General features: G+C 43.5%; 1 protein-coding gene and 1 long non-coding RNA gene across 2 annotated transcripts; one reads left to right on the top strand and one right to left on the bottom strand.

Moving 5' to 3' along the window:
* Nucleotides 1-8,443: 8,443 nt before the first annotated feature.
* Nucleotides 8,444-11,281, bottom strand: LOC129823214 (uncharacterized). The gene is made up of 2 exons (XR_008754583.1): nucleotides 11,231-11,281; nucleotides 8,444-10,800 (listed from the first exon to the last, which is right to left on the bottom strand). It is a non-coding gene; the product is annotated as an uncharacterized LOC129823214 (long non-coding RNA).
* Nucleotides 11,282-11,353: 72 nt separating this feature from the next.
* LOC129823206 (U1 small nuclear ribonucleoprotein 70 kDa-like) lies at nucleotides 11,354-23,550 on the top strand. The gene is made up of 10 exons (XM_055882063.1): nucleotides 11,354-11,542; nucleotides 13,639-13,792; nucleotides 13,917-13,979; nucleotides 14,177-14,231; nucleotides 14,323-14,387; nucleotides 14,591-14,653; nucleotides 14,781-14,862; nucleotides 21,225-21,326; nucleotides 21,466-21,568; nucleotides 21,872-23,550. Exons 2-10 carry the CDS (start codon nucleotides 13,646-13,648, stop codon nucleotides 22,707-22,709), a joined length of 1,518 nt encoding a protein of 505 aa, XP_055738038.1. The 5' UTR covers nucleotides 11,354-11,542; nucleotides 13,639-13,645; the 3' UTR covers nucleotides 22,710-23,550.
* The last annotated feature ends 817 nt before the right edge of the window (nucleotides 23,551-24,367 follow it).

Raw genomic sequence — 24,367 nt, 5'->3', positions numbered from 1 at the left:
CAGTCAAGGTAAGCAGTTTTGCAACAGCTGAGTCCTCTCTCATTCCGATAAAGGACCCACTGGGTCACGAAGGTGGGTTATCTGTCTTGAAAATCGACACAGATGACCCACTGCTCCGTTCTTCCAACCCACTCCACTTTGTTGCGGAAATTACGAGAAAGAACAACTCAAATAGGCCATACCTCAAAGCAGTCTTAAAAGACTGTTTGACCTGTGATGCACTGATAGAGTCGGGTTTGACTAATTCCCTCATATCTCAAACTTTGCTGGGTGAACTCAAAAGGGCAGTGGACCCGGCAAAAGGCTAATTAAAAACGGAACGTTGCGACACTACACTTCGAGGTTTCACTCAGGCGAACTCGTCTCTAACCAAGCGTCTCCTACTAAAACTGAACTTCAAAAGCGCGTCACTTATCTACCCTGTGTAGGTGACTAGCATTGACACCGAACAGATGCTGATTGGGATAGATTTAATTGACCATTTGGTACCACTAATGGATTGGAAAACTAACCAAGTCTGGTCACAAATAACTATGCCAACTCCGTTGACTTCACCGCCTTCGTCAAAGGCTACATGCAATATATTATGCAACGATGAGGGTTCGACGTCATCAACTGACGTACCCCAGGTGAACTTAGTCACGAGTCCGCCATTTGTGGCAAATGACAGGGTGACAAGTTCAACTCGGAAATGAACCGAACATGAGGTTTTCCTGTGTGGCTTGGGTGAATCACCACCCGACACATACCGCCCTCCACTGATAGATGGCGTGTGCCTAAACGGCACAATGGTTGAGGATGCCATACTTGAAACCTGGTCCGAAAACGTTCAGATTCCCACTGGGAACGATTCCCCAGACGACTCTCACTGCTTTAGGGGTGTGTGCGCTATTACTCCGCATTGGAACCAAGGAAGTATTTCACTAGTGGATATTTTGGTAAGATTGGGTGTTAAACTCGATACCATACACCAAGATCTTTGGTCTTTGGCGCAGCCAGCCCAACAGACCGGGCAGACTATTCCTGAAGCTTGCAAAGTGATAACTGAGTCCGCCGTGGTGATACTGGCAAGAACCACAGAGGTTTCTGTAAGACTGAACCGGGCGCCCGGCTACCGGATGGAAGGCACCACTGCGTTCTTCCTATCCTCTCCACGACTATTCGACTTGGAGCTAACTATCAATGGTAACCCGCTGTTGGAGCTAAATGCTAGATCCACTTAACTTTTGGTGCAGAATCTGACTCAAGCGGACATTTCCATTCCTCGGCATACTCAGCTAGGAACATTGATTGATTACTCTTTCCATGATTTTGAACTTGTTGTTCCCGTGATTGGGCCTCTTCCTTCCTTCCTAGACCTATGGTGAGGGAGGGATGCTTTTTACTTGTCTGTCAAAGGCAATCACAATAAGTCCCTTATTGCCACTTGACGACACATCGACGTTCAGGCTGGATGTCGATTCTGACAACAAGCTGTTGATATACTCCATTGTCACAGAGGATGATACCGCATCTCCTTCTGCATGTGAGGTACACACTGATGAGGTAACAGCCGATGATTCCCCCAACACTGACATGCAGTCACCACCTGACGAAGACCTGTACAATGTCGCCAAACCATATTCTGGTTTCCATGCACAGGTACTACAGCTACTGCCAGAGGCAGACTCACTTTTCAATGACACTAAACAACATCAGTTGTGGGAATTGTTTAACCTCTTTGGGGTACCCCCCCTTCTTCTGAATTTCCGCCTAAAGACATACCCTCATATAACTGCCTGTAGCTCAGGCCCAGAAGCAAGGATATGCATATTATTGGTATCATTTGAAAGGAAACACTCTGAATTTTGTGAAAATATGAATTGAATGTAGGAGAATATAACACAATAGATCTGGTAGAAAAAAATACAAGGAAATAAACATACGTTTTCAGTTTTTTATTGTTGCTGCATCATCTTTCAAATGACCAAGAACAGCCAAACATACAGATAGGATGCTGATTTTAATGAAGAATATAAGATGGCAACAATAGCTGAGCAAAGTTTTAGACAGATAACTTCAAAAATGAGCGAGCTACATGACATTGAGCATGAAGTCACCCACGGTATCCCACACAAATGTACCCAAGTTGCCGAATTGGTACAGTGATACATTTTGAAGGAAAGAACTATATACAAAATACATAAATGCTATTCTAACACCCCCCCCCCCAAAAAAAATATATATACGTATATAAAAATAAGAAAATAATAATAAACAAACAAATAACAAGGGTAACTATTTACACATTTTTTATTTACAATATTGTGAGGACCCTCAGTCCTCTACACAATATTGTGCTGCTGGTGCCATGGCCCATAGCAGTCTCTTTTTGCTGTAAAGCAGAGGCTTACTGAACAGGTGGTGCAGGTGATGGGGCATTTCCTGTGGCAAAGGGCACAACGACGTCTCCCTACTGTGCCCTTTCTGCCCTGAGGCACATTCATGCCTGCAGAGATGAATCTGGGCAGTTGAACACCACTGGTTGGAGCAGAAGGGACATAAGGTGCTGCAGTGGACTTGCTGTAGCTAGCAAGCTCCTGGATGAGCAGCTCCCTAAAGGCTAGCTGTGAGATGGGGGGCTGTCCACAGCTCTTGGCCATTTCCTTCTGGAGGATGAAGGAATTCACCACAGCAATTTCATGGTCTTGTGGAGAACTCTGTAGTATCCTATCAGCGCATCTGACAGGTCCACAGCTCCCATGCCCATGTTGTCGTCCTTCACAGCAGCTGGAATGGGGACATTTTTTGTGGTCCATGCCCCGGCAACGTCCTTCACATGCCTGACGATGTGATCGCCACTGAAGGACTTGTGGATAGTTGTGCACATGACCACCTCTCTGGTATCCATCCACTTTACAAAGAGCAGGCCATCTTCACGAATCCATCGTATGGTACCCCGCTCAGCCCGCTTAGGCATGTCGTTCACCTTTGTTTTTGGAAAGCCCACTCTGTTGGTCCGAATGGTGCCACAAGCCCACACATCCCACACATATGTAAACAGGGTAGGGCTTGTGTAGAAGTTGTCCACTAACAGTTTGTAGCCCTTCCCCAGCAGTTGAAAATCCAATAACTCCATAACGGAATCATAACTCAGTCCATTACCGGTAGCAAAACTGTTTTTCCCCTCATAAACAAAAAAATTGCACGTGTAGGCACACACAGAATCAGCCAAAACAAACAGTTTGTAACCCCATTTGGTTGGTTTGTTATGCACGTATTGTTTGAGGCTGATTCTGGCCTTTGAGGCTACCATCCTCTCATCGATGGACAGGTTCTCTGCAGGCTGAAAAGAGTTCTTGCAGGCCTCAGCGATGTTGGGGTAGAGAGGTTTGATTTAGCAGAGCCTATCAAACCTTGGTGTGCCTCTCTTCTTGTTATTCTCCCCATCAACTTCTGGGTCACTGATGTAAAGCGCCCGTGAGATAGTCAGAAACCTTTTACAAGACATGACAGTCATGGGGAAAGGCAGTTGATAGAGAGCTGACGCTTTCCAGTAGTCCCTTAGAGTTTTCAACTTCACCAGCCCCATGTAAATGACCATTGAAAAGTAGCAGAAAAGGTCTGACATGGAAATGGTCTTCCATGCCTCTTTCTTTCCTGCCTGCTTCTTAGCCCCGTACTTATTGGTGTTCGACACCAGGGAATCAACAACTGACGAGGTGAAAAACTGTTGGAAAAAGTTGAAGGGGGCTGTACTTTGCAGCCATGTCTAGTTGAGGTCCTGGCTGCCTTTTGGGTCTAAAAATGGGTGGATTTGGTTCCACATCATCTTCTAACACAGAGTGCCAATGACCCTCTGGCCCTCTGTCTGCAAGTTTCTCTCTTCCCCACCTCCGCTTCTTTGTCACTGACTTCACACCTCTAGATGGCCGGGTAGGTGTGGAGCCGGAGACAGCAGGGTTCCGGCTGGATGAACCAGCTTCAGAGGGAGATGGACACCTAGACATTGGCGGCTCATAATCAGAATCACTGCGACTGTGAAAGATTTAAAAAATCAGTAACAATACTTTCACGTATGAGCCCTGTATCAACACGTAAATTATTCAGATATACAGTGGGGAGAACAAGTATTTGATACACTGCCGATTTTGCAGGTTTTCCTACTTACAAAGCATGTAGAGGTCTGTAATTTTATCATAGGTACACTTCAACTGTAAGAAACGGAATCTAAAACAAAAATCCAGAAAATCATATTGTATGATTTTTAAGTAATTCATTTGCATTTTATCCACGAGCAGAACTTAATATTTGGTACAGAAACCTTTGTTTGCAATTACAGAGATCATACGTTTCCTGTAGTTCTTGACCAGGTTTGCACACACTGCAGCAGGGATTTTGGCCCACTCCTCCATACAGACCTTCTCCAGATCCTTCAGTTTTCGGGGCTGTCGCTGGGCAATACGGACTTTCAGCTCCCTCCAAAGATTTTCTATTAGGTTCAGGTCTGGAGACTGGCTAGGCCACTCCAGGACCTTGAGATGCTTCTTACGGAGCCACTCCTTAGTTGCCCTGGCTGTGTGTTTCGGGTCGTTGTCATGCTGGAAGACCCAGCCACAACCCATCTTCAATGCTCTTACTAAGGGAAGGAGGTTGTTGGCCAAGATCTCGCGATACATGGCCCCATCCATCCTCCCCTCAATACGGTGCAGTCGTCCTGTCCCCTTTGCAGAAAAGCATCCCCAAAGAATGATGTTTCCACCTCCATGCTTCATGGTTGGGATGGTATTCTTGGGGTTGTACTCATCCTTCTTCCTCCAAACACGGCGAGTGGAGTTTAGACCAAAAAGCTATATTTTTGTCTCATCAGACCACATGACCTTCTCCCATTCCTCCTCTGGATCATCCAGATGGTCATTGGCAAACTTCAGACGGGCCTGGACATGCGCTGGCTTGAGCAGGGGGACCTTGCGTGCGCTGCAGGATTTTAATCCATGACGGCGTAGTGTGTTACTAATGGTTTTCTTTGAGACTGTGGTCCCAGCTCTCTTCAGGTCATTGACCAGGTCTTGCCGTGTAGTTCTGGGCTGATCCCTCACCTTCCTCATGATCATTGATGCCCCACGAGGTGAGATCTTGCATGGAGCCCCAGACCGGAATTCTTACTGGTTGGTAGGTGATCAAATACTTATGTCATGCAATAAAATGCAAATTAATTACTTAAAAATCATACAATGTGATTTTCTGGATTTTTGTTTTAGATTCCGTCTCTCACAGTTGAAGTGTACCCATGATAAAAATTACAGACCTCTACATGCTTAGGTAGGAAAACCTGCAAAATCGGCAGTGTATCGAATACTTGTTCTCCCCACTGTATATACTGTATTTTTTTTTTATTAAAGAAATCCCTACCATGGATAGTATTGGGTGTTCCATTATTCGACTCCACTATGGGAACTTTGTAATATTTAGAGGAGCATGGAGTACTCTTGGTGTCTCGGAACATTTATTATCAATATACAGTTTATCGACTATGAGAGCTATACATTTCCCCTTTAATCTATTCTCCTTGAAAAGTGGATACAGAACTTTTCTCGTTCTGCAATTTCTTTCTGGACTGATCATTCATGCTTATTTTCGTGCCAGTGAGTCTTTTAACCAGGCTTTTAACCATTATTTTATCTTTAAAGAATAAAAATGTGGCAACGATTGGGCGCTCATATCTCTGTCATCTCTGTCCTAAACGGTGTACATGTTCAGTTGGATTTTGTTGACAACATCGCCTGGGATCTGTAGTTAAGTAAGAAATAATTATTTCACCACGATTTCAGGATTTTCGCCTTCTTTTTCTTCGATACCAGTAACTACCAGATTTTACCTCATAGATCGAGTCTGTATGTCAAGTAAGGCTTCACTTGAAAACATGTTTTCCTTTTTAAGTTCATTAACGTCCGTTTCCATCTTATTGACTGTACCTTTTAGCTTGTTTGTTTCCACCGCCATTGTCGCAGTTTTTTCGTCACTAATCTTGAGGCTTTTTACTGACTTTACTGACTAATTCAAGTATGCCCAGTTTATCATTTATCGACATTAACAGATTGGTTTCCACCCTTACAATTCTGGGTGGTGAAAAGCATAAATTATCTGTGTCCGCCAAGGAGTCACATTTTCTTTTGGGGATTAGTTCTCCATGTTTACTCTCTGCCATGTTTGGTTATTGTTTGTAATATTGGTCAATACATTTCCCTAGCCTTATAATTTGTTTTGTGTTGTTATCCAGATTGAAGGTTATTACCCACAAGTATGTGGAGTGAAATGCTAATATATAGTCAAACTTACAGATATTGAATATTATGTTTTATGAGGCGATCTGCACCGCTGTGTTCAGTATGCCATCTTGCCCTGTTAATCAATTCTAAATAGTCAATAGTCTGTATGTTAACATGTAACACAAGAAGGAAAACTGTAACGTTACAAACAAACAAGATAAGTCACAGTAAAAAACTATCTGTAGTAGAGAAGGGTTTTTTCCCCCATCCAACAACAATGACAATTAATGGAGTGGCCTTGATGATAAAGTAGACGCGACAAGCCCACTAACCAAGTATACCTTTTCCTTTCTGCGTGGTAACATGGGTGGGGGTTTTGCTCAAGAACCAATGGAATCGCTCTACATGATTCAAAATCAAGGCCAACAAATTAATGCATAATCTATCTTGTGCCACTAGTGTATATTTGATATTTCAAAATGTTCGGTGGTGGTAAATACAAACAATTAAACTGTTCTTTAGTTTCAAAATCCTACTGTCGCCATTTTCTACAGCTACTACCACATTCGAGGGAGGATGGAAGCCCTTAACCAACAGTGCAGTTCAAGAATAGTTAAGAAAATATTTACCAAATAAACTAAAGTAAAAAATTAAAAAATAAGAAAAAGTAACACAATAACATAACAATTACGAGGATATATACAGGGAGTACCGGTACCGAGTCAGTGTGCGGGGGTACAGGTTAGTTGAGGTAATTTGTACATGTAGGTAGGGGTGAAGTGACTATGCTTAGATAATAAACAGCGAGTAGCAGCCGTGTACAAAACAAATGGGGGGTAGGGGTCAATGTAATAGTCCAGTGGCCATTTGATTAATTGTTCAGCAGTTTTATGGCTTGGGGGGGGGTAGAAGCTGTTAAGGAGCCTTTTGGTCCTAGACTTGGCGCTCCGGTACCTTTTGCCTTACAGTAGCAGAGAAAACAGTCTATGTGACTGTGGGTTACTGGAGTCTCTGACACTTTTATGGGCTTTCCTCTGACACCGCCTATTATGTAGGTCCTGGATGGCAGGAAGCTTGGCCTTAGTGATGTACTGGGCCATTCGCACTACCCTCTGTAGCACCTTATGGTCAGATACCGAGCAGTTGCCATACCAGGCGGTGACGCAACCGGTCAGGATGCTCTCGATGGTGCAGCCGTATAACTTTTTAAGGATCTGGGGACACTTTCCCACCTGGACAAAAGGAACACCTATGTGAGAATGCTGTTCATTGACTACAGCTCAGTGTTCAACAGCATAGTGCCCACAACGCTCATCACTAAGCTAAGGACTCTGGGACTAAACACCTCCCTCTGCAACTGGATCCTGGACTTCCTGATGGGCCGCACCCAGGTCATAAGGGTAGGCAACAACACATCTGCCATGCTGATCCTCAACACGGGAGCCCCTCAGGGGTGTGTGCTTAGTCCCCTCCTGTACTCCCTGTTCACCCACGACTGTGTGGCCAAGCACTACTCCATCATTAAGTTTGCTGACGACATGACAGTGGTTGGCCTGATCACCGACAACAATGAGACACCCTATAGGGAGGAGGTCAGAGACCTGGCATTGTCTTGATCACGTTGAGGGAGATGCCACAAAGGAGCTGATCGTGGACAACAGGAAAAGGATGTCTGGACACGCCCCCATTCACATGGACGGGGCTGATGTGGAGCGGGTTGAGAGCTTTGAGTTCCTTGGTGTCCACATCACCAACAAACTATCATGGTCCAAACACATCAAGACAGTCGTGAAGAGGGCACGACAATGCCTATTGCACCTCAGGAGACTGAAAAGATTTGGCACAGATCCCCAGATCCCAAAAAGGTTCCACACCTGCACCACTGAGAGCATCCTTACCGGTTGCATCACCGCCTGGTATGACAACTGCTTGGCATCAGACCGTAAAAAAAGGTAGGCTAGTCTTTGACAATTTTTAATTTGATGAGGGTTGTTGACATCAGCCGCATGTATTTAATGGAGAGAGATGCTATGCTACTAGCCCCATACCATGAATATGCATATCCATCTCGAGACAACCCCGATATAAAGTGTTTTTTCTCAAAGTTGTCAGGATGTTACGTGTCCTACTTATATCAGTACACTCGTAACAACTTAAGCATTACGAAACATCTATTAGATCAAATAAACCTCAGGTAGAAAATAAGCAACTATTCTTTATTGTTGACCAAATTCGACACTCTCTCATTGACCTCCATACAAAAACTCCTTGCTTGATGGGCGAAACAACGAAAAAACGCTACCTGCTGGAGGGAGACATATTTCCCCCCGAGTTGGGCCTCTCTCTTCCCTTCTTAATATACAGTATATATTTTTTTTTAAATGACAGCAGATTTTTAATTTTTCCATTTTTTATTAACAGTAACATGCAAAACAAAAACATAACAGCCAGAGGGATTCCACAAAGAAATTAGATTTTTTCCTTTTTACTAATCCACATTATATCAATTCAAATATATAGCGAATATTTTTTTTTTTTACATTTTGTTTTGTATATGTTTTAAATACTCTAAATAGTTTTCCAAATCAGATACAAATATTAATAAAAAGGGGCTTTTTCTTCATAAATTTTGATTTGTGTATGAAAATGTTTCCTAATAAAATAAAGAGATTTATGACATCCTCACGTTCAATTGTGGAATCAGTGTAGTAAAATAATATGCCAAACTTAGAAATGTCAATGGTTGTATGCAATTTGAGGCCAAGATATAGTTTTACATCAGTCCAGAACACTTCACTATATAAACAATGACAGAATAAGTGTTCAATAGATTCAGTTACTAGTTCACAAAAAAAGCATTCACTGGTAACATCAGGTATATATTTAGAAATCAACCTATTACACGGATAGAATCTATGGATAATCTTAAAGGAGATCTCCTTTACTTTATTGGTCACCATAAATTTGTGTGGAGTGAGCCAAGTTTACATCAAACGATGAAGCCCAACAAAATATCGCAGAGGGAATAGACTTCCTGTAGAAAATATCCCTTAATAAATGATTGTTGAATTTCATATCTAGTAGACCAATGCCATTCACCTGGATATCGCTTACAATCGGAGATATTCCAAAATATGCATTATTCTGAAGTAAAGTTTTTATCCCACTAGGTATAGCTTTAATAACAGTGTCATATTCCTTGCTTGAAACCTCAAAGTTGTATCTTTCCATAAATTCTCTCCGTGTAAATAGATTCCCACTAATATTAACTAATTGGCTGACAAGGACAATGTTTTTCGAGAACCATTTATGGTTAAATAACATCTTGTTTCTATGTAATATCGACCCATTGTTCCATATAAAACATTTAAGAGGTGAAAAGTTGTGTTTATATATTAAAGCCTGCTTGTGAAAAGCTGCCAGTTTCACAGGAAGTTTACCCACAATATATGGACATTGTAGTAAAAAATTAAACCCTCTGAACTTCTGAAAAACAAAATAAGGTATAATATTCCAGAAACTGAGGATTTTTTATGTAGCTTTTTATCAATCAATTTTATTTTATATAGCCCTTCGTACATCAGCTAATATCTCGAAGTGCTGTACAGAAACCCAGCCTAAAACCCCAAACAGCTAGTAATGCAGGTGTAGAAGCACGGTGGCTAGGAAAAACTCCCTAGAAAGGCCAAAACCTAGGAAGAAACCTAGAGAGGAACCAGGCTATGAGGGGTGGCCAGTCCTCTTCTGGCTGTGCCGGGTGGAGATTATAACAGAACTATGCCAAGATGTTCAAAAATGTTCATAAGTGACAAGCATGGTCAAATAATAATCATGAATAATTTTCAGTTGGCTTTTCATAGCTGATCATTAAGAGTTGAAAAACAACAGGTCTGGGACAGGTGGCGGTTCCATAACCGCAGGCAGAACAGCTGAAACTGGAATAGCAGCAAGGCCAGGCGGACTGGGGACAGCAAGGAGTCACCACGGGTGGCAGTCCCGACGCATGGTCCTAGGGCCCAGGTCCTCCGAGAGAAAGAAAGAGAGAAGGAGAAAATTAGAGAGAGCCAAGATTTTCAAAATGTTCATAAATGACAAGCATGGTCAAATAATAATCAGGAATAAATCTCAGTTGGCTTTTCATAGCCGATCATTAAGAGTTGAAAACAGCAGGTCTGGGACAGGTAGGGGTTTCGTAACCGCAGGCAGAACAGTTGAAACTGGAATAGCAGCAAGGCCAGGCGGACTGGGGACAGCAAGGTGTCAGCATGCCCGGTAGTCCTGACGTATGGTCCTAGGGCTCAGGTTCTCAGAGAGAAAGAGAGAACGAGAGAATTAGAGAGAGCATACTTACATTCACACAGGACACTGGATAAGACAGGAGAAGTACTCCAGGTATAACCAACTGACCCTAGCCCCCCGACACATAAACTACTGCAGCATAAATACTGGACGCTGAGACAGGAGCGGTCAGGAGACACTGTGGCCCCATCCGAAGAAACCCCCGGACAGTTGACCTTTGATATCTGACCCCCGGACAGTTGACCTTTGATATCTGATTGAAGAGAGTGAAGTCTAAGACATTTAGACCGCCATCACAAACCCTGTTGGTGATAACATCTCTTTTTATCTTATGTGGCTTGTTTTTCCATATTAAGTTGTACAAAAGCCTATCTAAGGTACATCAAGTGGATTTGGGAATGTCAATAGATGAAAAAAGATAGGATGCACGAGATAGCCCCTCAGTTTTGGTTAAAACCACCCTTCTTTGAAGAGTTAAATCCCTCCCTAACCATGAGGATATTTTTTGTTGTTGACAGATTCAGTTACAGGGTTCAAATTAAGATCATTCACAGCCTTAAGATTTTTGGTGATCTTTACACCGAGGTAGGTTACAGTATCTTTTTCAGAGATTTTACAATCTGCTGGATTGACAGCTCCTTTCAAAACAAACATCTCACATTTGGAAAGATTTAATGCCAAACCTGAAATTCTTCCCCTTCCTCTCTGAGAAACCAGGTATCACGTAAATTAGCCCAAAGTGTCGTGAAACATTAGAGGAACTGTTGCGACATTGTCGTCCCTTCACGGCGTACCGCCATTTTAAGTTGAGGACAGATCGTTTTCCCCCCCCTGGCAAGAAGCTAACCAAGCTGAAGCCTCTGTATCTCTTGGTTGCTGAAGTATATTCATCTGTGGGAAAACATCTTGCTTTGAACAAAGAGAGCGCACGCTCTTATTCCACGTTGCCTGATTCGGGCTCTCTGAGTTTTGAAAGGATTGAATGAAGAGTTGAGGTGAGTAGGGTAGAAATGTGTAGTACCCCTGAGTGGCGGCACGAGGCCTATGCTATGGTGGACAGTGTTTAGTGGTTTGGTAGACTGGAATATGTAACGTTAACTAAACTGGAATATGTAACGTTAACTAAAATAGACCTGTTAAAATGTTCCATATTTCGTTTTAGGTGTCTGGTCTTCCTGCAATTAACTAACTTAAATACTTTGGTGGATTGGCTAGGTAACGTTAGCCAGGGTGGTCCATTGTTTGACTGCGTTGTTAGTTAACGTTAGTCCAACACGGAGGTGTCTAGTCGGAAGCCAGACAACTAGCTCTAAAGGCGTCCTCATCTGAAACTGTTTGGAACAGTTCGTGCGCATATTATGATTACATTTTGGGACGTTGTTCGTTTTAGTCTAGAGAAAGGTGAAATTGCGCCCTGAAATTCGGGGCGTTCCTGCATATGGGCATTCCTACATCTGCAAGAACCCCTATCCACTTCACATTGACAGCACTTACAGTTGACCGGGACAGCTCTAACAGGGCAGGAATTTGCCACACTGACTTGTTGGAAAGGTGGGCATCCTATGATGGTGCCACGGTAAGTCACTGAACTCTTCAGTAAGGCCATTCTACTGCCAATGTTTGTCTATAGAGATTGCATGCATGGTTGTGTGCACTATTTATACACTTGCCTGCAACGGGTGTGGCTGAAATAGCCGAATCCACTAATTTGGAGTGTTCATATACTTTTGTGTGTATGTACTCCTCGAATGAAGGTGTATACTCTGGAGATTAATCTTATTTTAGCAGCAGCATGCTTTAGTGTCATCACAACTCCTGGACAGCTTCATTGTCAGGCAGCAATTGTGGCTATTCTTTGGGTGGTGGAATTAGTTGGTTGATAACATTTTATGCGATGTCTGGGGCTCCAGTCCACCCACACTAGTAGCAGCTGAATTCCTTCGTAAATCGTGGAGTTGCGTTTAGTTGGCTGCTAACTATACTGAACGTGTGTGCGTGCAAAATGTGCTGTCCAATTCGATCCTATATACTAATTACAGACAAATTACATAGGCATAGTTCCTAGGGTTGGTCTGGCATCGTCTCCTATCTTCACTTATAGAACATTCTGGAAGTTCTGCCAGATGGTCCAAAGGGTGAGGTAGTGGTGGGAATAGCTACAGACATCCAACACAATTGCATTTTATCTATGGCAATTTTAATGCACAGATACCGTGACGATCTTGAGGCCCGTTGTCGTGCCGTTCATCCATCACTTCATGTTTCGCCATGATAATGCACAGCCCCATGTCACAAGGATCTGTACACAATTCCTAGAAGCTGACAATGTCCCAGTTCTTCCATGGCCTGCATACTCACCTGACATGTCACCCATTGAGCATGTTTGGGATGCTCTGGATCGACTTGTACAAGAAGGTGTTCCAGTCCCCGGCAATATCCAGCCACTTCGCACAGCCATTGAAGAGTGGGACAACATTCCACAGGCCTGGTCAACTCAATGCAAAGGAAATGTCACGCTGCATGAGGCAAATTGTGGTCACACCAGATACTGACTGGTTTTCTGATCCACGCCCTTACCCCCCAAAAAAGTATCTCTAACAGCTACATCTGTATTCCCAGTTGTGAAATCCATAGATCATGGCTTAATGCATTTATTTCAATTGTTTGATTTTCCTTATGAACTTAACACAGTAAAATCTTTAATTTTTGTTTTTTATATTTTTGTGCGTGTATATGTATAACCAACAATCAGCCTAAAGCATTCACTATTCCAGCTAGCCAGCTATCCTTGTAAATGTGACTTTCCAGCCTTCATTTTCCTTGAAGCCTCCAGGTAAGGGAAGATTGAGCGTTGTTTGGTAACATTGATCAGTTCTCTTAGACACTAGCTTCGAAGCTAGTTCCACGCATGAAAGTAAGATGTTGCCTTACATTTGCAGAAGAAATTGAGCTGCACATGGTTATCACAATGGTCTTCCATGCCGTTGTGGCTCTGTCCACACTGTTTAATGGCAACACTGATGCAACTCTGTCTGCATATTATTAGTAACTACGTAGTTTGTGAACTAAACATCTATTTGTCTCGCTGCAGGTGAAAGATGACCCAGTTTTTACCCCCCAATCTGCTGGCCCTATTTGCGCCCCGGGACCCCATACCATTTCTGACCCAGTTGGAGAAGCTTCCCCATGAAAAACACCACAACCAGCCATACTGTGGCATCGCTCCCTTCATCAGGCACTTTGAGGTAAGGCAAACCTACCTAGCTCTTGTGCAATTAAACTCTTCGTGAATGAGATGGATAGTTGGCTATTTGGTATATTATTTGATTGAATGCCTTTGGCCCTCTAACTTTTGGACTGTTTTGATAGGACCCCAGAGATGCCCCTCCCCCCACTAGGGCAGAAACTCGTGATGAGAGGTTGGAGAGGAAGGTGAGACAATTGGAAGAGGGGTCACTTCCCTTTGTGGCCATTTCTTTCCACTTTTTTTGTCAAACCTCAATGCGTATCTGAGTAAGATTGGATAACTGGACATCTTCAGTGGGGTGTACTAGTACATGGCTCTAATGTACTGTAACCATTTAGGGTTTGAGTCTGAGGGGCCTAGCTAACCTGTTTCTGTTTTACAGAGGAGGGAGAAGATCGAGAGGAGACAGACGGTTGTGGAGACAGAACTGAAGCTCTGTAAGTTGACATGGATGAGCTTTCGTGATCTTCATAGGATTTACTGAAAGTTGATGGAAGTCAGGTTGTAATATTTTCTTCTGCCTTCTAGGGGATCCACACAATGACCCCAATGCTCAGGGGGATGCCTTCAAGACCCTGTTTGTGGCTCGTGTGGTAAGTGTGCATTATACAGGCTACCTTCCATGTTCCATGGCATCTTTACCTTCTCTTCCATCCTGTCTTTGCCACTGATACTAAAGCCGGGTAGTGATTAATATCAAATTAAGCATACATACTCCGCAATAAAATGTAAACCTGGCAGGGTTTCCCGCCAAGTTCTGGTGGGATCCATGTTAACTGTGTTATCATTGCTGCAGAATTATGACACCACGGAATCCAAGCTTCGCCGTGAGTTTGAGGTCTACGGACCCATCAAACGGGTAAGTTTAGTCTTTGTCTCCTAAACCACCCTTTCGTTTTATAATACACCTTTTCTTAGTGGCAATTGGTCCTGTGCCCCCCCCCCCAGCTTGTTCAGCTAGCATTATTATAGTCGCTCTCTTCCAGATCTACATCGTCTACAACAAGCGGTCAGGGAAGCCCAGAGGCTACGCCTTCATAGAGTACGAGCACGAGAGAGACATGCACTGTGAGTACCTCGAGAGACCAACCCCCTCATAACCCACCTCATCTCAAATGGGAGTCTGAATGCTGGGAGGGTACGTGGGTGGAATAGTATTTTTTTTGAAGGACCGAAAGAAATAAACTAGATCAATTTTGTGACCTTACAACTGGTTGGAATTTCACTATAGCTTTACAAATCGTACCAGTTGGTGTTACTGACTTTTAGTTAACATCAGCACCTTGTACTCTTGCCCAGTGCATGAGGAACCCTCTTGACTGAATAGCACCTTTTATGGAGCAAACTGACTAGGCTCTGTTTTTAAAATGTAGCTATTTTCTGTACTGCACCAGCAGCTTATGCTGTCCTTGGTGCGATTTCCCTTTGAATGGCCAGGATGAGCGATGGTTTCACATTTATCCATGGTCCTAGGCCCACTCTTAATATCTGCCAAATGTAAAAAATAAACTGTTCACACTGCTGAGCCACACCGAGCTGTACTGCGCTGGCCTGATTATGCTGCGAGGACATGTTGAATGGAAAGTATCCAAGCCAGCAGAGTGTGGTTTGGATTGGCACAATGGTATGAAAAGGGTCAGAGAAGGAGAACTAGGTGGAAAGTAGGCTTGGGCTGTATCCAGATTGTCATACCTTCATACCGACCTTGTGTCATACTGGGATATTCGGTATTGCCGGGTAGAATGCTAACGACCGCATTGTTAACATTTTTAACTCAAAATATAGTTTGCTGCAAGCACAAAACCAATATTTGCCAGCAAGGCTCTTGATCCAGGAGGTTATTCTCTGCTTTTACTAAGTGAATGGTTGATTTAGAAGAAGCTAACCACTTAGCTAGTTGGCTAACTAGCTACTAAATTAGCAAACCAAATGCAGAAGTTTGCACATTTTAGACAGGTAACTTTGAGACTTCCGATGTTGTAATTAAATCACCTGGCGCATGCTGCACAACAGTGAGTGACTCCCATGGCTCATGTCTCTCTCGTAGTTGTGTGCCTGTGTACAAACACCACATGACTGTGGACTACTGTAAGCTTCATAATAATGTGGCGGGTGAAATGAAGAACTTTGTTCTTTATCTCCTAACGTATTGCACAAGTTGATTGTGGGTGTTTACTTAAGTAGCTACAAATCAAATTTATTAATTAACCTCAAATAAATATTTTAAACGGTGTTGACGGTATGGAAAAACCATCCTGTGTCTTTTTCCAAATACCCCGGTATACGGTATACTGCCCAAGCCTATTGGCAAGGGGGTTAATATGGACCCACAGTCCATACAAGTTAAAGATTAAAACTCTGAACACAAGGGGCCTCAAAATCCATCCTTTTTATTTTTGTAACTGAGTTCAAATATTAATTAGGGGAAACAAGGTGCTGAGTGAGTTGTGTGATGTCTGTCTTGTGTGGCGCATGATGACCTCTTGACTAACTCAAGTAAGGCTGCGAAAGGGTTTCTGTACTGCACTTGTCTGAGTGCCATGACACTTGTATGTGGCGGTGCCATTCGGTGGGAAGGTTTGGCCTATGTTTTGTATGTATAAACAACTTCTAAGCCTTGTTCTTTTGGTCACCTTGAATGTCTTTGCTTGCTGTAGGTTAGGCCTGTAATAGTTAGGAGTGTTAAGTCATCTGTGGAACAGGTAGGTTTCCTGGTTGGACAACCAACGGTAAGCTACAGGTCACCAACAGGCTAGTTCTTCCTCCTAACTTGTCTGGTTAACTTGGGTACCCTCATCTCTGTGCTTTTGTGACACTAGGCCATTTCTATCAGCTCATATCAGTGGTCCTCCACCCTGGTCCTGGCGAGCTACCATGCCCCCTCGTATTATTCTCATTGATCAAATTTAAACAAATTATCAGGCAGACGGGTGTTCCAGGTGTAAATCAGTTGCTCTCTAAGATTGCTATTTACATGCCACCTTCCAGGCCGACTACATTGCAGTCACTTGCCAGATCTCACAACACCTGGGAAGGTGATTTACATGTCAGCTAAAAATCATATAAAATAAGAATCTGACGCCTGACTGCTAGGTAATGAGGCAAGTCCGCACAGCGGGACTGCAGTGTAGCTGGCCTGGAACGTGGACGTGGCCGCTGGAACACTTAGGGTCATGCGCCCAGAGTGCAATGAACAGGCGGGGAATAGTGTTCCCCGGGACCAAGGTCGCCCACCCTTGGTATGATGTGACTCAGGTGAGGGTTGACTTGTGAGGGGATGTCTATGCTGGCTCTGCAGTGTATTAACTGTTTGTTGTTCTCATTGCCACTGCAGCCGCCTATCTGTGATGGCTATTGGCCAGAGCTGGCTTGCAGATGATGATGGTTATGATACATCTACACCCTACTACCACAGCTCAGTATATGGTTGGTATGATGGGTTTGTATGATGGGTAAGCTTTCTTTCCACCCTCCATCCTCCTATTTAGGGAAGAGGAGCTACGTTCAATGGGCAAAGCACATTTTTTTGAAGCTGCTTAAATGTCGCTTGAACAATACTGACATTGATAAGACGAATCTGGTGCTTTGACCATTGAACGCACCCCCAGGCCATTAGTCAGTTAATGGGTGCCTTTTGAATTTTCCTTTTGTGTTAAAGCCACCTCAGATGTATCCCTTAACACTTTTACATATAGGCCTAAGTGCTTTTAGTATTTCAGTATTTTAGTTGTCTGAAACAGCATTTTATCAAGTTCTCTTGCATAATCATTAAGAAAAGGACAATCTTTTGCATAACATTGCATCATAAAGACCACATGCCCAAAACATAATCCCCTAGCATTGTAAGTTAAGGTCCTTTCTTGTGTGCGTCGAGCTGGCTTTAATGGAATAGGCTTACGAGGGGACTCAACACTTTTACAGAAAGGCACATACTTATGCACATACGTAGCTTTGTCCCTACTATATAACTAGGCAAGAGCCGATGTCGACGAGCATAGCGATAGCTCATTCAGACATGGCAGTCATCTCACCCCCAGATCTCTTTACCACAGCTGATTGTAAGAATCCGGTGTATACAGCTAATGGAGCCAGTCAAGGGAGGAAATATGTCACCACTCGAACTAGCCTACATTTATTCTAGCCTACACCAAACACTTATCTAATTTTCTCTAGATGCATACCTTTGTTTCTTTTTAAATAAACTACTTTTTGATATGCACGATATGTGTGCTTGTATAGTAAGATTGTATTTAGGCCTTGTTTGAGGAGTTTTTGGGGTTGAGTTAAGGCAACCCACCCCCCTTTGACTGAAGTCCTCTGATTGTTTGAGAAGGTTATGGTTTGTGGTAAGACAAACCCGGATTGGTTAGATTAGTGAGGGGTTGTGGTAAGGCCCCCTGGTAGTATAAACCTGTGAGGTGTCATGAAAGTACAGTGATAATTTGCTATGATCTAGAGGGGGTTCTGGTAAGTCCCTCTGGCTGTAAAAGTGAGTGGTTCTGGTAAGGCCCTCTAATTGGATATAAAGAGGAAAGTCCTCTGCCGTTTCCCATTGGATCGTCTACCACAGCAGAGCAGACCAGTGTAGAGGCCAGGATGGGTCTTCATGGATCCTGCTGAATTCTTCGGTCATAAGAGACTGATCCCAAGACTGTCTGGGCCAAGGGAGTATATATTTGTGTGTGTGTGTGTTCTGAGTTTGACTCAGAAGCTGCAGACTATGTGGTGTTAAATCTGGCAGTGGCAGGAGCCTGCCAATTTGGCTTGCAACTGGAAGCCCTATGCTCCCGGAGGTTCTGAGTCCGACACTGCTCGTGTCCAGGCGGTGGTAAGATAGTTGTTCAAAACAAACACAGCAGCCCATAAAGCCTCCACTAAGGTATGTGTATATAACTTGACACATTTTCTCATATCGCGATGATTCCCTCCACTATATCTCCCCCTCCAGACAAGTATTACAAGGTCAGAGGTTGTATGTAAGGCAACCTAATTTACATTAGCCTCACTATAGTCTGAAGCACAACATGTATTGGGTAAGAAGATATGTTTGTGTAATAAGCAGCTTTGTCATACAAGGTGTATTCTGGCAATTGGAGTAAATATTCAAACTCAAACCAATGTCACTGGTATTTTATGTCTCACTGAACCGGGGGCTAAGAACACCAGGAGTGGTTGTGCCAGTGACGATGGCTATTGCAGGACGTGCCTAAGGTGTCAACATTTGCAGGGCAGTATCCACCTGGTTTGTCACTAACCACGTTTCCATCCAGTTTTTGAAAAGTCATACCGTATTAAAACAAATCACGACAGCTGTGATGGAAACATGACGTTTTGGCACAATTTTATAAAGGCAGAGTTTGACATGGTGGGATCTTTGTAAAATGAATTGCGTGAAATAGCGGTGTAAATGCTTTTAGGGGCAAATATTGTTAGTAATTACTGCCTTATCGAAGTAAACTTGGAGTCAAGCGACTATGGTGTGTGATCCTCCCACTACTACTCTGGAAACCATGCAGTTTAATAGGCTACAGGAAAAATATATGAATGATGACCTTCACGTGGTGATGAAGGTGCCCGATGATGAGCTTGATTCTCCTTTCCAATAAATGTTGATGTTCTTATGATGTTTGACTGCTGTTTGACAAAATATTCTCTCGTCCATTATCTTGTGTAGACTAGCCTACCTGTACTGTATATGCGAGCTGTTGGCTAGAGCACATGCCAAGACCAGCGTGGGCACATTTACTATTAAACGCAACAGTTTGTGACAATTGGTTTGTTAAACGTTTGTATAAAAAATTTATATACATGAACTTCGCACTGATTTTTATCTTCAACAATTCAGTTTGGTGGGAAAATTCACATTCTCTTTAATGCGGATTTAAAAATATTTGCATTAAAATCTGTCGCCAATTCGGTGGCAACCTAGCTACTGGTATAAAACACCCAATTCCACCTATAAGTGGCTAGACGAAGTGGGTGGCTGTTTGATCCATGGGGGTGACTCCTATTCGATGTTCCTTCTGGATAAGAGGTTGTAGATGTGACAATTGGGTGAACATGCACAAATGCATTTCTCATCAATTTGTCAGGTTGGGTAATATAATAAATAGTATGTTGCTATATGAATTACTGTTATCAGATTTATTTCAAGTGCACAAGCATTTTTCACAACAGGCTCTCAAATGCACTCCACATCAAAGTACTGTCAATTGCTTGGACCACTCGTTTACATGTAATTCATTTAGCAGACACTCTTATCCAGAGTGACTTACAGAAGCAATTAGGGTTAAGTGCTTTGCTCAAGGGCACATTGACAGATTTTTCACCTAGTCCGCTCGGATTTGAAACAGCAAACTTTCGGTTAATGGCCCAACACACTTAAACACTAGGCTAACCACTAGGGACACACAATATTCAGTAATAAAGCATTATTGGTAATGGCCTCTTTATCTGACTACGGTAGCTTTAAATTAATGCATTTTTACATAGAATCCCATGATGAAAGTTATAGTTATGAAAGGCTGTGTATTTTCAAAATCACTTTGGAGCAATTTAAATGCATAGTTGTAGGTAAATATCGTAGCCAAAGCTACCTGAGCCTTTCATGCGTCACACTATAATTTAAGGGTATGCATCTAATTGATATTGAGCATTTTTGCTTGCTTCCTTAGATGTATTAACTTAGCTTATAGTCGTGGGCAATTTTAAGACCGTTGATTGGTCTGATCTCCTCAAACTCAACTCCGGACCTCAAAGCCAGTTCAACTGCCCCCCCCCCCCCCCCCCCCCAAAAGCAGCAGGCTCCGGACCACGTAGGTTGAGTTGAGTACCCCTGGTCTAAACTATAAAATGAGCCATGCAACAGTAAGAGGTTGGCCCTCTTCGACAATGTGGTCACTTGTCTAAGTAAGATTAAAATTATTTTAAGCTGCGTTTCAGTTTTCGGTCTCTAATGCTCCACGTGACACAGAGCAATCATTATAGGCCAAACTTCAATGTTTTGTTTGAATATATTATATAACGCACTTGATATAATAAAATTGAATTGAGATTTTAATAATTAATGCATAGTTCACAAAAAAGCATTTCTATCTGCTATACCGGCTCACTTGTAATTTGCGGCTAGAATGCATTTCTTTATCCCTCTAATCTTTTCAAAATAAGGATTTACTGAAGTAAAGTGCTTGCACAACAAAATACTTACTGTGGTACAGCTTCAATAAAGATCGATGTGCAGGTAAATGCAGCATTTAGTGGTGGAAAAAGGTCTACTACTACATGGTCTGTCTGCCCAGAGAGCAGCCCCACACTACCTCACCTGCTCCTGGTCAGTATATTCATGCACTCTTTGTTAACCTTACCTTTGAAACCGCAGAGCTCCATCTTACTCTTCTCTACCTTTCTCTCACCTCCCCCCTTTCCTCCAGCTGCCTACAAGCATGCAGACGGGAAGAAGATCGATGGAAGGAGAGTGCTGGTGGATGTTGAGAGAGGTCGCACTGTGAAGGGATGGCATCCCCGCAGGCTAGGTGAGGAACTGCACATGATCTCTGACTGTGTATAATTAACCGATGATTCTCTTTGCATTGGCCATTTTATGAATCCCTTTTAATATTAGTCAGTTTTAAATACAAATCATAGACAGGAAGTGAATGTATCCCCAACCAGGCGGTGGTCTTGGTGGGACAAGGAGAGGCGGGGCTGACGTCAACATCAAGCACTCTGGAAGAGACGACACCTCACGTTACGATGAACACCCCACAATTGGAGGGTGAGTAACTACACTGGGCCCTTGGGGTGGTCTACGAAGGGAGGGTTATGTCACCCTATTCTAAATAGGCCCTACCCATTAGACCTGAAAGAATTGGATAGATGTAGCAATATAGAAAAATGATCTGAAGGGAATTTATTACCATATTCCTTAGTTACATCGATCCAATTATTTTAGATCTATGCAAGTCTAGAGGGTATGGGCTAGCGGTAGACTTGGGATTGAACATTTTGGTTTGACTGACTTAATTTTCTGTAGAGGTTTGTCAGTTGACTGTTATTTTTGCCCTTCTCTTCACCCCAGGGAACGAGAGCGTGAACGTGGACCTGAGCCCAGAGGGGAGCGCAGAGAGCGCAGCCGTGAGCGTGAACGTGGGGGGGAGAAAGAGCGCGGTGGCGAAAGACGGCGGTCCCGGTCCCGGGAAAGACGCAGGCGCAGCTCCCGCTCCAGGGAGAGGGGCGACAGGGCTCTAGGCCAGGCAGCGCCTGGAGAGGAGAGCGTAGTGGGTGGCAGGAGGAGAGACCGAGAGAGGGAGCGGGGGGGAGGAGGACCAGGGGGAGACAGTCATAGCAGGGAGAGGAGCAGAGACAAGGGTGAAAGGAAGAGGAGGAGCCGCAGCCGAGAGCGCAAGCGAGACCGGGAGAGGAGCAAGGGTGGCGAGGGGGATGAGGGCATGGGGCTTGGAGACGGTATGATGGGGGAGGGAGGAGAGAAGATGCCTGAAGAGCCTAGTGTGGGTGAGGAAGGGGGAGAGGTAGCAGAGGAGCGCGGCGGGAGGGAGCGGGACAGAGACAGGGAGCGGGACCGTGACCGGAGGCGCAGCCACAGGGACAAGGATCGGGAGAGGGACCGGGAGAGGCACAGGGGTGACAGGGAGAAGGACAGGGAGCATAAGAGAGACAGGGAGCGGGGTGGCGGGGAGCGCAGGGAGGACCGGCATGGCTCTGTCCTGCTCCCCTCGGCCGAGCAGGACGACGTGGGTAACGGGGAGGCGGGCGAAGCAGGCGAAGCGCCGCCCCAGCCAGAGGAGAACAGCCAGGATGGGTTGATGGTGGACCAGGAGTCGGTGCAGTCGGGAGAGGGCTACGTTTCCAATGAGAACGGCTACAACAAGGTGGAGACCCAGGCAGACGAGTACTAAGCGGGGCTTTGCCATTTTTAAGTTCCTGTATTTTTTATATATATATACAACAAACCCACATACCCCTTCCCTGTTTGTGTGAATGATACTGTAATGAGCTGCTGCCCTGTTAGAGACCACAACGGAGCAGTGTAGGCATAACAAACTGTCTGTTTTATGGGTTAAGTAGGGTTTTGTTTCTTCTGTCTTTGAACCCCCAGGACTAGGTCCACACCCCAAAATAATTATTTCAAACCCGTCCCTCGGTACCAAACTGAGAAGTGTGCTCACTGTCCCTTGACATTCACGCTCTCCCCCAACCGGAACTTTAGTCTAACATTCTGCTCTGTCAAGTACTTGTCTGATTACAATCCCTTTACGAATGAGGCAGAGATGGCATAGTTATTTTAAATATTTCTTAATCTTAAATCTCTATCGGTGTGTTAATTCAACCTGGGTTCTTTTTTGGGGGTTGTTAATAGGGGCTAAGTTGTTTAGGTTTAATAACCCCCCCCAAGTGAATTGTATGAATCCATGATCCCACAAAAGCAGATAAAATTTAAATAAAAAGGAAAAATATATGTATTTGATATGTTCCTTTTTTACTTTAAAGTACAACCCTGAGAACATCTTACTCAACTGTCTGGACCCATATGTCTATTCTCAAGAAAATGTACACCAATAGCTAGGTTTCCATCCAATTGGCGACAGATTTTCATGCAAATATTCTTATCTGCATTAGGCATTATATGCGTTTTCCCACCAAAGATGTTTCCATCTAATTGACTTGTTGCAAATAAAAGGCTGCGTGATGTAGTGCAAATAAAAATGCTTTTTGCGGTTAAATTCCGATGTATCGAAACCCATTGAACTATCTTTTCCTTATCACATTTAACCCCACTGATTGTTACAAAACAATTGCGTTATATAGCGTGTGCCCACTTTGTTATTGGCATATGTCCTCTAACCAACAGCACGATGTTTGGCTAGAGCGCACATATAGCCTACATGAGATGTGGACAAAAGAGTGAGACTTTATTTTTCAAACAGCAGCCAAGCATCGACTATCATGTCACCAGAATAAGACCCTAGATATTTATTGGAAAGTAACATCAAGCTAATTACCGTGCACTTTCACCACTCTGAAGTTAATTAATTTATGTAATCTGTAGTTTAATGAACCGCGCGCTTTTCCGACTAGTAGTGGGAGGACCACATGTCATCGCGAGACTCCAAATTTACTTCGATATGATGGTTATTGTATCAATATTTGCGCATAAGTGTTTCCACTGACATTTCTCGCATAATTCATTTTACCAACACATATTCCACCTTGTCTAGTTGACATTTGGATAATTTACCCAAAAATCTGTTTCCGTCAGGCCTGTCATTACTTTTTATCTGCCATACTTTGCATACAAAGGTTGGATGGAAACCTGGTTATTGAACAAGTTTGAAAATGGGGGGGGGGAGTAAGGAAATGTCTTGCGAAGTGCATGTCCAAGAGTTGGCAAATATTGTTAATTTTTATTCTGTAAAGCAAGATTGAGGAACCCTCTGAATGGAATTGTTTTGATTCTAATGAAATAAAGTTCGTAAAAAAAAAAAGAAGAACATTTAGTCTCCTGTTCAGTAATCTAAACTATCAGGTTCTTCGGTGGGGTTTATCGTCGGTTGGC

Source organism: Salvelinus fontinalis, chromosome 2 (genome assembly GCF_029448725.1).
Source record: "Salvelinus fontinalis isolate EN_2023a chromosome 2, ASM2944872v1, whole genome shotgun sequence".
In the NCBI taxonomy this organism is placed as follows: Eukaryota; Metazoa; Chordata; class Actinopteri; order Salmoniformes; family Salmonidae; genus Salvelinus; species Salvelinus fontinalis.
Note: the sequence above shows the minus strand (reverse complement) of the source record. Positions and strands in the feature narration are given on the sequence as shown.

What these genes read in the sequence shown, in the direction of transcription:
- LOC129823206 (XM_055882063.1), top strand. Translation starts at nt 13,646, where the DNA reads ATGACCCAGTTTTTACCCCCCAATCTGCTGGCCCTATTTGCGCCCCGG. An exon ending in CCTTCATCAGGCACTTTGAG is followed by an intron (nt 13,793 to 13,916) that starts GTAAGGCAAACC and finishes CTGTTTTGATAG; the next exon opens with GACCCCAGAGATGCCCCTCC. An exon ending in CCCTGTTTGTGGCTCGTGTG is followed by an intron (nt 14,388 to 14,590) that starts GTAAGTGTGCAT and finishes TCATTGCTGCAG; the next exon opens with AATTATGACACCACGGAATC.